The 13,393-nt window shown below is 35.2% G+C and overlaps 2 protein-coding genes across 3 annotated transcripts; one reads left to right on the top strand and one right to left on the bottom strand.

Moving 5' to 3' along the window:
* The first annotated feature begins 143 nt into the window (after positions 1–143).
* Positions 144–8,554, top strand: LOC121971714 (calmodulin-binding transcription activator 2-like). Of its 2 annotated transcripts, none has more exons than XM_042523112.1 (7): positions 144–532; positions 3,035–3,154; positions 5,597–5,712; positions 6,247–6,335; positions 7,062–7,104; positions 7,672–7,864; positions 7,927–8,554. In XM_042523112.1, exons 1-7 carry the CDS (start codon positions 514–516, stop codon positions 8,022–8,024), a joined length of 678 nt encoding a protein of 225 aa, XP_042379046.1. In that variant the 5' UTR covers positions 144–513; the 3' UTR covers positions 8,025–8,554. The 2 variants fall into 2 exon arrangements, with proteins under 2 accessions (XP_042379046.1, XP_042379045.1); XM_042523111.1 differs by having other exon boundaries at positions 164–553.
* A 2,712-nt stretch (positions 8,555–11,266) lies between these two features.
* Positions 11,267–12,626, bottom strand: LOC121971713 (tubulin-folding cofactor C-like). The gene has a single exon (XM_042523109.1). It carries the CDS (start codon positions 12,571–12,573, stop codon positions 11,479–11,481), a length of 1,095 nt encoding a protein of 364 aa, XP_042379043.1. The 5' UTR covers positions 12,574–12,626; the 3' UTR covers positions 11,267–11,478.
* Positions 12,627–13,393: the final 767 nt, after the last annotated feature.

Genomic DNA, 13,393 nt, shown 5'->3' with positions numbered 1-13,393 from the left:
AGTGAGTAAAGAGGTTCCAGGTGACGACACGGCCGCAAGACAAACAGGCCAGAGAAGGGTATTTTGGTAAAACGGCTGGCCACGTAAATAAATTTAATATAGTATTAAATAAATAAATAAATAAATGCGGTTGGATGAAGTAAATCCGCCGTCGATGATGGCCGTCTCCTTCTAAGCTTCCGCACTGCACCCGCACGCACCCACCCGTTTCCATCTCGGCGGCTCATCGCCCAATCTTTTCTTCTCTGGCTCTCTCCTTCTCCGAACGTTCACTCTTTTGTCTCTATCGATGTGTGTGGATGTGGCGCATCTACTACTTGGAGCCCTAGCCGGTGATCATCCAGGAAGTTTCGCGCGATCAGTTCTCGCTATTTAACCTGGAACTTAACGGGTTTGGTAGTTATTCTTTCGGTACCTTGTCAGTGGATCTAGCTCTGTGTCTCAATTATGGCGGAGGATATGGGATATCGAGGAAAGTTGTGATTTTGGTGAATAATTTGTCGAGGACGATTGATGGCGGGCGCCAAACGAGGTGAAGTAAACACATCTTTCGGTGAGAGGTTTTCTCTGCTTGTTTTTTGTTAACTTTTTCCTCTTCTCTCAGATGCCTGTTGAGATTTTTTGACTTGATTTTGGTGTTATTCTGATGCTCGATGTCTCCTTGTGCGAAAAAATGTTTTTTTTACAGTTATATAATTTTCGTTTCTTCAATTCATCGGATGATGGTTACTTTTTTTTTTCCTTCTTTTTGTTGTTTTCTGTTCTGTTACCTTGGGATGAGATCGATGCGTGCAGTGCAGTTGCACAAATGAAGTACATGTGAAAAAGGCATAGGAAATGAAGAATTTTCTGTCCCGTGAATTTTATCCTTTTTTTATTTTGATGAATCAATTATAATTATTATTATGGTTTTTGGAACTTTATATCTTTTTTGATAAATGGTGCATCCTCCGCTAGTAATGCAGACAAGGGTTAGATCCAATGCTTCATTAAATTTATACAAGAGTGTATGTGATTGGCACACTGTCTCTAATGTGATTTTTCCTGAATGAATAAAAGTCACAAGCATGCTGGCATATGTAAATCTACTAAAGGGTTAATTATTTCCGGACCAGGGTTTGTAACAGATCAAAACTTTTAGTAAGAATTTGACAGATATGTCCAAAATTTTTTATTGTAGCAAATATATACATGAGCTTTCAAAATCATAATTATTGCATATAATGTTTATTTAGTAATTGCTCAGATTGTACTTAACTGACCCAATCAACATGCCACATCAGTTACCATATTATTCACTTGCTAATGAATCTCTAAATCCCACTTGTTAAATACTTACCATAAATGGACTGTATATTCCAACCCAGATGTTTTGGTACATGCAATACAGACATGAAAGTTGGGATTTTTTTTCATTGTTATTAATAAGCCGGTGTTATCAAATGCACTAAAATGAAGCAAGGCACGATGAATCATGCATAGCCTGGGTGAACACTTGATACTTTTGGTGCTTGCATACCTGAAATATAATATGTTAACAAGCAATGCAAAAATAATAAATAAAAAATCATGCTGTCGTTGGATGGATCTTTAAGAGATTAAAATGCATTCGAAGCAACCAATTTATTTTATTTTTCAATTTTTCATTAAATCATGTAATTTAAATCTTCATTTTGGAAATGACATTGTTAGAAACATGGTTTTTTTAACCAACACTAACCTCTCTGCTCATTTTCATCATATGTTTCTCTTCTATCCTCTTCCTGATGATACCACACTTAGTATAATAACCTCACAAAAGTAAAAAGTATGTGCTATTATTTCTTTTCAACGAACATGGTGGTCAAAAAGTTAGTTTGATATAATAATTCTACTTACTTTTGAATTTGTACTTCTTTGCCCTCTTTTTAAGTAATCAGCTATTTCCATCAAAAGAATAAAGGTTTGAATGTATTATATAGTTGTCAAATATAGTGTCTACCTAGTGCCTCAGATAGTGCAATACCTCAGCTTATCTGCTCGCCATTTTCATTTCATGTGAAACCTGTCCAAGAAATAACATGGCCAGTAGGAACATGTGTCTTGTGGAGGTATAACTACTATTCTACTCCTTTAATCAGTTTCCTAAGCTGATATGATACAAGCCTCATTCCGAATTAGAATAGTTTTATGTACTTAGGGTAAAACATAATGTTTTAAAAGATGGATATTGCATTTTCCTTTTTGTGCCAGGACATTTCTCCTGACATGTGACTTGCTCTTTTGTTACAAACCAGAGACAACTATAATTCATTTCATCATTTCATAAAGCTTATATCGAGACAAACCACATTGCTTGTCAGAGTAATTATATATTAAATATAAAACATAATGTTTTCAAAGATGCATATTGTATTTTCCTTTAAGTTTTGCCAAGCACCAAAGGGTGATTTGATGATTCCCCTAACATGATTTGCTGTTTTCCTACACACCAAGAACTGCATGAATTGGCTAAATGACGTATTGGCTATGGGATTAGACTACTATGATATAATATGTCTTTCCATCTTGTGATACCCTCTGTCCATCTGTCTCTTCACTCTGCAGTCATCCACTGCTTGGTCACTTTTTTTTGTTAAGCTAATTGATTTGGTTGCCGGTTATATGTTTTCATTCGTGAAGGAATAGTTAGCTCTGGTGTGCTCTGAGTTCCTAAGTTCAATTTTGCTATGCTTTGAAACACAATATCACACTAAACATGTCATGCAATATATGCAAGTATTTCATACCAGTATAACATAAGTACCACCTGCCTGTCTGATGTGGGATACATTACTACAACAACTTATGGCAGCGGCTCAACTATTTTTCTCTTCACAACAAAAAACATCTTGAGTGGGACTTGAGTGTATTTGTCATTTTAATTTCTTGAGCATTCTCTTGTACTTATTTCACTCACCTTCCTTTTGTTACACACATACATCACTTTCTTCCTGTAAGTGATTGATTTTTATTAGTTTACTCTTATGAGGGGATATTTTTAATGAATATGCAGATATTGAGCAATTGCTTGTGGAAGCACAACATCGATGGTTACGCCCTGCTGAAATTTGTGAATTACTTCAAAACTATAAGAAATTCCGTATTGCACCAGAACCGCCAAATAAACCTCCCAGTATGAAAACTATGTAAATTTTTTAATATCTCGCTTATTCCTCATAATTGTACTTATTGGTTGAGATTTTATACTTATAATGTGTTTCATCTATGAGCCAAAATATGAATCTTGAGTAGCTTAAGTCAGTATGTTTCGAACCATATTTTTCAAACTTGCTTATCATGGTTATCCCTAATCATTTTTTTTTCTAAATTTTGAATTTTGAATATTCTATTGATGTGTTTAACTTGCTTCCGATTTTCATTTTCAATTCATTGTCAGTGGTCTGCGATTTTGTAGAGATGGATAAAGTGAGATTGGGATGGCAACATATACTAGTGATTTGGTATCAAGTACTCGGCATGTTTAAGTTGGATTCCAGATTTGCTTATCATTCTTACCCTCAATTCTTTTTTCTAATTTTTAATTTCAAATATTCTATTGATGTGTCTAACTTGCTCCAAATTTGCTTCTATGTCTACTTGTCATGAAATATAATTTTAATTCATAAAGCAATGAGACAGGGATGGCAATGGATACCTGACCCATATAAGTTGGGTTTGAATAGCTAGTTAGGTTAGGGTCAATAGGGTGTCATCATTAGGTATACTTAAAATCATGGAGACCTGCATTTTTACCCATTTAAGTTGGATACTCATTTATCATCTAAAGTAGCGGTAATTGGTTTTGGGTAGTGGTTTATTAATTAGATTTGAGTTTGGTAGTATCTAAAAATGTGGGTAGTCAAACTATTGTCATCTCTAAAGTGAGATTGAGATTATATATATATATATATATATATATATATATATATATATATATATATATATATATATAGGATTTTGTGGTGCCGCACACCATATGGTGCACACCCCATGAGCACCTAGTGTAATTTTTTTTAGACTAGTAAAGACTACTAATCGATCTCTACCTGTCATTATTGTGTGTGCTCCTCCAGAAGCACACACAATAATGACAGGTAGAGATCGATTAGTAGCATATTCGATCAAACGAGTAATTTTCTCGCCTACTACAGATCCCATACTACCCTCCATAAACTGAAAATCCATAACGCCAATAGCTACGGGAATACCATTTAGTTGACCTATGCCTGTTTGAACAGCTTCAGTTAAACCTGTCTTTCTTTGATAGGAATTGATACGATCTATATAAGAATCAGAATCCAGTTCTTCTTCTGAAAAATCGATATGATCTTAGGGTTTAAGGGTTAGGGGATAGGGTATAGTATTTAAGCTAAAGAAATTTTTAAAAAAAATTACATTAGCTGTTCACGGGGTGTGCGCCATAAGGTGTGCGGCATAACATCTCTCTCTCTCTATATATATGCGTTGATTTAACCTAGCAAATAAAAGGGCAGCAAAACTATGCAGACACAAATATTTGAAGTTGAGCTTTTTATGCAAGATTTGTTTATGTATGGAGACTAAATTGCAATAACTGATTCTAATAAATTGATTGGACAGTGTAATTAGATTAAATTCAAAGGTTATTAAGATTAAGTAGAAAAATATGAATTATGTGAAATGCAGTTTTATTGATAAAATATGAGTTTTCAATATCTTGGACCTAATATTCAACAAGAAAGAAAGGGAGATGATTGGAGGATTATGTGATCATTGCGTCTCTCAGGATAAAAGAAAATTTTCATAACGCTGGCTACAGCTTGCTAATATCCAACAAGGCAGAAAGGCAGAGGACCTTTTGGAGGATTGTGCGATCATTGCATACCTCAGGATACAAGAAAATTTTCATAACAGGTGGTACAACTTGCTATGCTTGATGAATTTGAGTGTTATACTACGAGGAAGCAATACATATAATATAGCATAAATGAGACTTTTAATATGAAAGTGTGGAGTTAATAGAATGATAAACGAAGAATACTAATATTCCAGAGCAATTAGGTTTGGCTCAAATAGATGATCAAAAGGAGAGGTGAGTGATATTTTATAGCCAAAATAGTTGAATTCTATTAGAGGTGGAAACAAAAGACAACTGATGAAAAAAAATGATTAATTTAAGTATTAATAATATAACCTTTGATATAGATCAATGGATAAAATTCATATAGCTGACCCAAAATAAGCAGGACAAACATGTGGAATTTTGAATGTGATCAAACTCTATTGGAAGAGTGTGTTTGTTTATCAACTTGGAGTTGAGTGGGTCACCAAGGCCAAACCACTATAAACGTTGCAATTTGCATGGTTTTGTTGTTGTGCTTGTTGATTTATTTGTTATATTAGATTTTTAATTTACTTGCTTGCACATATAGTATAACTATTGTAAAATAATTAAATCACAATTCACCCTTCTCATGTGGGCTTCGTGTCATTTCATGGATGTTAATGTTATCAGTTAACTCAAAGACTAATATGTTTGCACCGTTTTAGCATATTTCAAATATTGAAGAATTGTAATTTTTTTTCTTCTCATTAGGTGGATCCCTATTCCTATTTGATAGAAAAGTATCAAGGTACTTCAGGAAGGATGGTCATAACTGGAGAAAGAAAAAGGATGGAAAGACTGTGAAAGAGGCTCATGAGAGACTAAAAGTAGGTGAAATTTGTAACTGTGTGCTTCCATGATTTTTTAGATATAGTATCTTGTAAACCTTGCTTTTGATTTTAATCAAAATAGAATCACCCCCGGAACAGTTTCAAGGAAAATTGCCTTGTGCACCTGATATCCATGAGTAGCACATTGTGGTTTTGTGTCCCTTTGTTATTTAGTTTTGCCTTGCTTCATTGGTGGCCTTCTGTGCAGTTAAAATCATTTGATGAGATTCATGGCAGTCAACTGAGTTAAGAGATTGTGTGGAAAGTTGATGCAAAAAGAATTAGTCTAGTTTTGTAATATTGTAATGTAGCTTTTCAATTATGTTTTTGATATACTATAGCCATGATATGGATGTATCCACATACTAAGAAGTATGCTTAAGAGTTTCATTTACTTTCTCAAATAAATTCCTTTCTATTTATTAAGTTCTATTTAAGTCAATTAGATATCTAGTAGATGCAAACTTAGTTATACATGAATTTCCTAGAGTTTGACTTCAAATTTAACTAAACTGAACTTACTGATTCCAGGTTGGCAGTGTTGATATGCTTCATTGCTATTATGCTCATGGCGAAGAGAATGAAAAATTTCAACGACGCAGTTATTGGATGTTGGAAGAGTATGTATTAGATATGCTTTTTATACTTGTAGATGGTTACTTGCCTTTGTTTTCTGGTTAGTTTCAAGCATATCTAGATAATTGTTATTTATCAGTTTGTTTGTTTTTTAACTTTTTCTTGTGTTAATGTGTGTAAGACATCTTTTCAAAAAAACAATGCGTGAGTTCTGTTGGAAGTGTCAAAAGTCATCCAAAATTTATCACAACATTAAGTTGCTCAAAATCAATTTCCAAAGGCTGGGCTTTTCCAAGTTTACAAAAAAAAAAACATGTATTATGTCTTTGTTTTAAAACTTGTATTATGTCTTATCTCAAAATTTTGAATATATTTTCTTATTAGTCATCATTGTATAAGCCACTATGTATTAAATTATTAAAAAAAATAAGCTACGCATGACATCCACTAATATGAAGATAGAAGCCTTATCTGTTGTTTTCTATGCTGTTGAACTGCAATGTGTACACAAACTCTCTCAGTTAACCATAGACATTGAATCTTCAGTGTTGGAATTCTGAATAGATCAAAATCCTTGCACGGTTATTGTTAAATTAGTAGCTAACTTCTGACTATTAAGTTTGCTTTAATTCTTTTTGGATTAATCTTTGTGTAGCCTTAAATCCCTTAACTATTGTTATTTTTTCCACATGAACCTTTATTCTCACTATTTATATTTTCTGTAAATCTTAATTCGCTCCAGATATTTATTGATTTATCTCCTGTTGCAGGGATCTAATGCACATTGTCCTCGTCCATTATCGTGAAGTCAAGGTTGCAATTCACTTTCCTATTCAAATACTTGCATTCTCATTAGAGATTCCTTTGTTTATCTTGCTTATTTCTGTCTGACAGTTAAGAGTACATAACATTTAGGGGTATTTTTGTCCCAATGTTAAAATTGACATGAATTATGCATTTTTCTTCTTGTTATTTATCTTGGGATTGTTGTTGAACTTTGATTTCATTGACTTACATTACCTTAGACCATTGACTAAGAAGTCAAAGCAAATTGCTAGACATTTGCAATCATCTTGATCCATAGTTGGGCTTTTACTCTTTAATTCAATAGACTTTCTAATTGTTATAGACTTATACTTGATTGTAAACAAGTTAAAATAAATTGATGTCGGCATGCTTTGAACCATGCTGGTATCACCAAAGCATTACTGAAACTATGCCATTCTGGTTGGAAACTGAAACTTCAGTACAGATTGATACTTTATACCTTGATTGGAAGTAGCCAAGGCATGAAGATGCTTGTTTCTTTTTTATAGATGTAATCAACCATAAATGACTATACCCATAAATTCACTAACATTTAATTGAAATATATTTCAGGAGAAACCAAGTTTCAGCCGCACAACAAGTCTCAGTCATGCACGAGAAGTAGAAGAGGTTAAGCAAGTTACCCAAATGTGCAAAGTTTCCATTCCAAATTCTACCATGAGCCAGAGCCAGCCGCCTTCACAGACGATGGGTGCTGATAGCCCCGTTAGTTCCCACACATCGGAATATGAAGATGCCGAATCAGGTTATTTGTTATGCATCATCTGGAAGTGCAGTTCAGGCTTTAATATTCAGCTCACATTGCAGGATATCCAAAGCAAACTTTGATGCAGCGGATAATTATCAAACAACTTCCAGATACCACCCTTTCGCTGAGATGTGGCAGCATGATGATCGACAAATAATAATACTATCAACCTTTCGCCCTTGTGTCACTACTCCTGGCAGATTGGGGGAATTACAATTTTGCACTTTTCTTCATGTGGCTTGGATCTCTCAGGGCATTTCCAGGGGAAAATAAGCAAATCTGAAACAAGATAGAACTACCTAACAAGCCTTCAGGTTATACTGAGCCCAAAGGCACAGTTTGATACAGCAATACAACAATCAGGGACTACTTTCAGGAGATTTTTACGAGCTTCATGAGATCATGAATGCCGGGAAGTGTTTTGTTTCAGCTAGATTACTCATAGAAAAAGACTGGAATTCTTTTATTTCCTTCCATAGATCTTTGGCTCTTTCGATGTAAACTATCTTTTGTCACTAATCTATAGGTTTCAAAAGGCCTTCTGATTGAGCAATTTGTTCAATGATTTGCTGAAGCCTTTATATATTATAGTAGGGAAAGTGTATGTAGGCCGGGTACACCTTTGCATACAGAGCTCAAAGCTCTTGTACAGAAATTTTTTAAGTGATTTATTGTGGGATTTTAACTTGCTTGGATGGAAATAAATAGGAAAATATTTAATTTGCATTAAATACTCGTCATTCTTTTATTATTTCCTCGTTCCCTGGCGGTTTCCAATGCGCTCGGAGATGATCGGTTGCTGCAGTCGCGTTGCTGCCTGAGCAGCTGCAGCGGCGAGGACAGTCTGAGGAGCACAGCGGCGTTTCCGCCGCCTTTTTCCGCCGAAGATGCTGACGATCTACAACCTGCGCCTGCTGAAGCCCCGCCTGCTGACGATGATCTGAAACCTGCTGCTTCTCTGGCGACATCTTCTGCCGAAGATGCTGACGATCTACAACCTACTCCGTGGCAGCTCCTGTTGGTAGTGCATGGGTCTGCTTCTCTAACTTTGAGAATTTTCAAAAAACCACACTTATGTTTTATACGTTTATTTTACCTCTTCCTCCATCAATCACTATGTAATTATTTAAAGAACAGCATCACTAATATTACATTTTAAAAATCAACAATGACGTTGATTTTAAAATTTATACAATTTGATTTTTAAAATACAACACATGCTATTCTTTCAAATACAGTGTTAAAATAGAAAACAAATGGATCAATTGTTGTATAAAATATTTTATTCTCTTAAGAAAGTGTTAGTTTTAAAGTCAATCAAATTTTAGATTGTTTTAATGGAAATTCTCCAACCCACGATATTAAAAGTTATAAAATAATTATTAGGTGCATTTACTGACTTTCATCTATTTTGCTAATTACTTAACCATATTATAAATTAACCTGTTACTGCTTATGACTAATAACCTGCTAAAGATAATCTATAAAGAATTTTAAAAAAAAAGGCCAAATAGAAGAGATTCAAAGAGACATGTCAAAAACTCACTGTCAGATTTCTAAGTTGACCAGAGTAATAGCAACTAGTAGAAATGTAGACATCGCAACGAATTTTCACTGTTGACCGGAGTGATAAGCAGCAGACTGCTTGGGAAGAGCTCACTTCGAGAAGTCAACATGCAAAGAAACCAAACAAAAAAATAAAATTGTACTCGGAGATCTTCTGACCAGGGCTGCAAATGAATGACTCGAAAAATATTCGATTCGTATTTGAATTTATCGAATTCGACACCATGTTCGAACTTTTTTCCAAACCGAACTTGAGCCCAAATTATATTGTTCGATAGTTCATGAGCCGCTCGCGAGCCTTAATATTTTATTAATATAAGTTAAATATATATTAAATAAATAAATTTCGAGCTTTTCGAGTACCTATTTTCAAGTAATAATTCGAAATAGTTTGTGAACATGTTCAAATCTTTCGAGCCGAACTCGAACCCGAGCCCTAATTCGAACCGAACTCGAACACAACATCTTGAATTTTTCGAGCTTCAAATCGAGTTCGAACTCGAATATACCTATTTCGAGCCGAATTCGAGACTTAGAATTTTCAGCATATTCGGCTTGATCGATTCGTTTACACCCCTACTTCTAACAATCTTATCTTCTGTCTCTTTTATTGCCCCGAATTACGCTACAGTGCATTTATAAGGATGTTTTCTCCCAAAGGGACTTGCATCCGCGAGATATTAAACTTCTGAACCATCAGTCGCGAGTGCTTCCCGATTTACCCTAGCGGCCGGTGAAAAACTTCCACGAGGCTGGGCCAATCACTCCAGCTTCGGTGTTATCCGGTTCATCATTTTTCTATCCCTTCTATTGCATGAACTTTACTTGTAGTGGCTCTAGAGTCTTTTCGATTACTCGTTCGAACTACGATCTTTAGCTATAGAACTGAATCATTTTCTTGTATATGAGAAAAACTTCCAGATTAATAGGAAGCTTGATTTGAATGAATTAGAATTTCTATTCTATGATTGGCCGGTACAAACATCAACAACTTCGAATTAGCCTAGCTTCTCCTCAACAAATAAAGGCTTAGGCCAATAAAATCTTATCTTATGGAGTGATAGTTGGAAAGGTGACAAAATCCTATACGTTTCATTATAAGATCGGAAATGATGGATTGTTTTGTGAAAATATCTCTAGAGCCATCTGGACCCATAAAAAGTGGAATTTGTACTTGTGTAAATGATCGAGGGATTGAAGTTGAAACAAGAGACCTGAAATTTTGAGAGCAATGTGGGGGTGGAATTTGGCTATACAGACAACTTAAATGCAAATTCAAAAAAAAAATCACAAACTTTATTTAGAAATTAACAACATATAATTTTTAAATTATCATCAAATAACATCAAAAAGATTGTGTTGATTAAGATAGTGCATAGTAAACCCAACAACAGAAGAAAAAATATTGATTCAGATTTCCTCCCCCTTCAAGGGCATGATAAGTGAAGCTGCAAAGAGAGAACAAAGGAAGAGGGAGGAAAAGAAGGAAAATGAGAAGAGGAGTTTACGCTGAGGAAAATTGAGAAAAGCTTCATCTATACGAAGGAAACGTGTTTAACTTAACCTTAAAACATCATTATTACTAAGGTCTTTCATGTTCTACTATGGATCTACTTTGACTATAAAATTTATCTTGTAGGATGAAGCATCCTCTTCTCTACCGACTTTTTGTTTACAATGGAAAGGTAGGAGTTTGATGTAGCACAATATCATGCTTTAACCTATAATAAGTATAATTATTATTTGTAATCAATTGATATCTATAGCCTTCACCTTGAGACAAATAATCAAGTAAATAGGTCTTCAAGCTTTATTGAGATATATCAATCAAGATTAAGATAACGTATCAGAAGTTAATGAATCAAAATGCAAGTTCACAATGGTTGAAGCAAAGTATGAACATAGAACAGAAGATTAATGTCAATTCTAAATGGCATAACTGATTCAAGAATAATTAAGTCATTCAAATAACTTTTGAACATAGAGGAGAGCATAACTGGATTAAGCATACCCTTTGTGACCGTGAATATTTAGGTTGCAATCAGCTATTTGTCTTCACATTGCTCCTTGACATCTGAAACATTGACTGTGCCTAGAAGTTCTTCGTCCGGTATCAGAGACCAGTTGGGAGACTGCACTGCTCTTAACCATTTGAAGTCATCCACATTGGCCCAATTTCTTGTTTCCTCCCCAAGTCCACAGTCTCGTAGCTCTGTGTCAATCCCTTCATAAAACAATCGGTAGGGAGCAAATCTCACTGCACTGCAGTCCTCAATTATTGGCCGACTTCTGACCTGGAGATAGAAATCAGTAGCTGTGGCATGGTGGATTCTGATCTGGTGCGACGCAAGCATCAACAAACAGTCATTCACCTCTTCTATTAAGATCGACCCAAGAACAGGACCAGCATAGACCCGACAGTTCGTGAGCCTGTGAATGAAGAGAGCTCGAAGCCGGCCTTTGAGATAGATCTCGCAACAATTGAGATCGGAGAGTGTAAAATCACCCTCTTCCTCCTCGGAGACCCTGAAATGTTTGATCAAGATCGAGCCTTCCTTGTTCCTAAATCCCGGCGAGTCCCGGACCGCCGCAAGAACCCTTTTGTCCGAAGAGGGGCCTTTTTCTTCCTCGATTTCTTTAACCAAACAAATGGGATCTTTCTTGGAAGTTTTATTTCTGAAAGAGAACTTTTTCCTGGGTAATAGCTCGGAGTTCGCGGCGTCCAAGGCCTCTTTCAGAACGGAAATCGCCTTCAAGGAGGACCGAACCTCGTAGGTTGGCAGGAAGTAGGAATTCTCAGCGACGAGTCGATCGAGGTCGGCGATGGAGGCAGCTACTTTCTCGAGCTCGGGCTTCAGGGAAGGAGCCGACGCCGGGTCTACGGAAAGGTCGCGGCATCGCTTGATTTCGGCCTCCACGGCGCGTCCAGATTCGTCGAAGCGGGTAAGGAAGGCGGCAACGGACTCGAAGGCAGGTGAGGCGGCGGAAGAGGCGCTCCGGGCGGCGGACTGCTGGAGGCGGGACTGGTGGAGGTTAGCGAGGCGGTCGATCATTGCGGCATGCCTCTTCTGGGTCGCCGGATCCAGGGTTCCGGCCGGGTGGCGCGACTGCTGCGATTCCGAACCGTCTTCGCCCTCCATTCCACAAGCCGAGACACTAGATCTGCAATTCAGATGGAATTTATGTGGGCTGGGCATCAGTTAAAACTGGACTTGAACCGAATTATAATTGATTTAATGGCAAATTACTGAACCCGAAGCTCCAGAATATTTAAATCATATATTTAAGTTTTAAAAGTATTAATCAAGCGTTCAATTTCATTTTTATAAATCCTTCTACGTCATGTAGCAACCAGAACTGAATTTCATATTATTTTAAGCTCAGAACGTAGAGAGCTTTAAATAATATAAGATTAAATTTTATATATTTATTTAATTTATTTAATTATATTTATACTCTCGAATATTATTTTAATATATCATATTAAGAATAATAAATTTTTGAACACGAATTAATTTTTAAAGATATAATATAATTAAGAGAACTAGATGAATAAATTATAGAGAACTCGAAATGATATAGAAATAAGTCTTACCTATTCATTTAATTTTCTTAATTATATTTATATCTTCAAATATTAAATTTGATATATTATATTGACTAATAATTATTTTTAACTCATTTATAATCGAGTAAAATTTCACCATTCAATTAATACATTTAGCAATTAATTGGTGGAATGTACCCAGCCACATAATTATTTCAATTAATTGTTAAATCTACTAATCAATTGAGAATAGTTAAAAGGGTAAAATGAGTATTAGATACATCATTATCATTTGATAATTTTAAAATTCTAGTATATGATTTAGATATTATGAGTGTTGAATTAAATTTGAATTAAAATTAGTTCTTTTATATATATATATATTTATATATTTTTTTAAAAGTATTTTTTAA

The sequence above is a fragment of the Zingiber officinale genome, chromosome 4A (assembly GCF_018446385.1).
Source record: "Zingiber officinale cultivar Zhangliang chromosome 4A, Zo_v1.1, whole genome shotgun sequence".
Lineage (NCBI taxonomy): Eukaryota > Viridiplantae > Streptophyta > Magnoliopsida > Zingiberales > Zingiberaceae > Zingiber > Zingiber officinale.
This window is presented reverse-complemented; position numbering and strand designations above follow the sequence as displayed.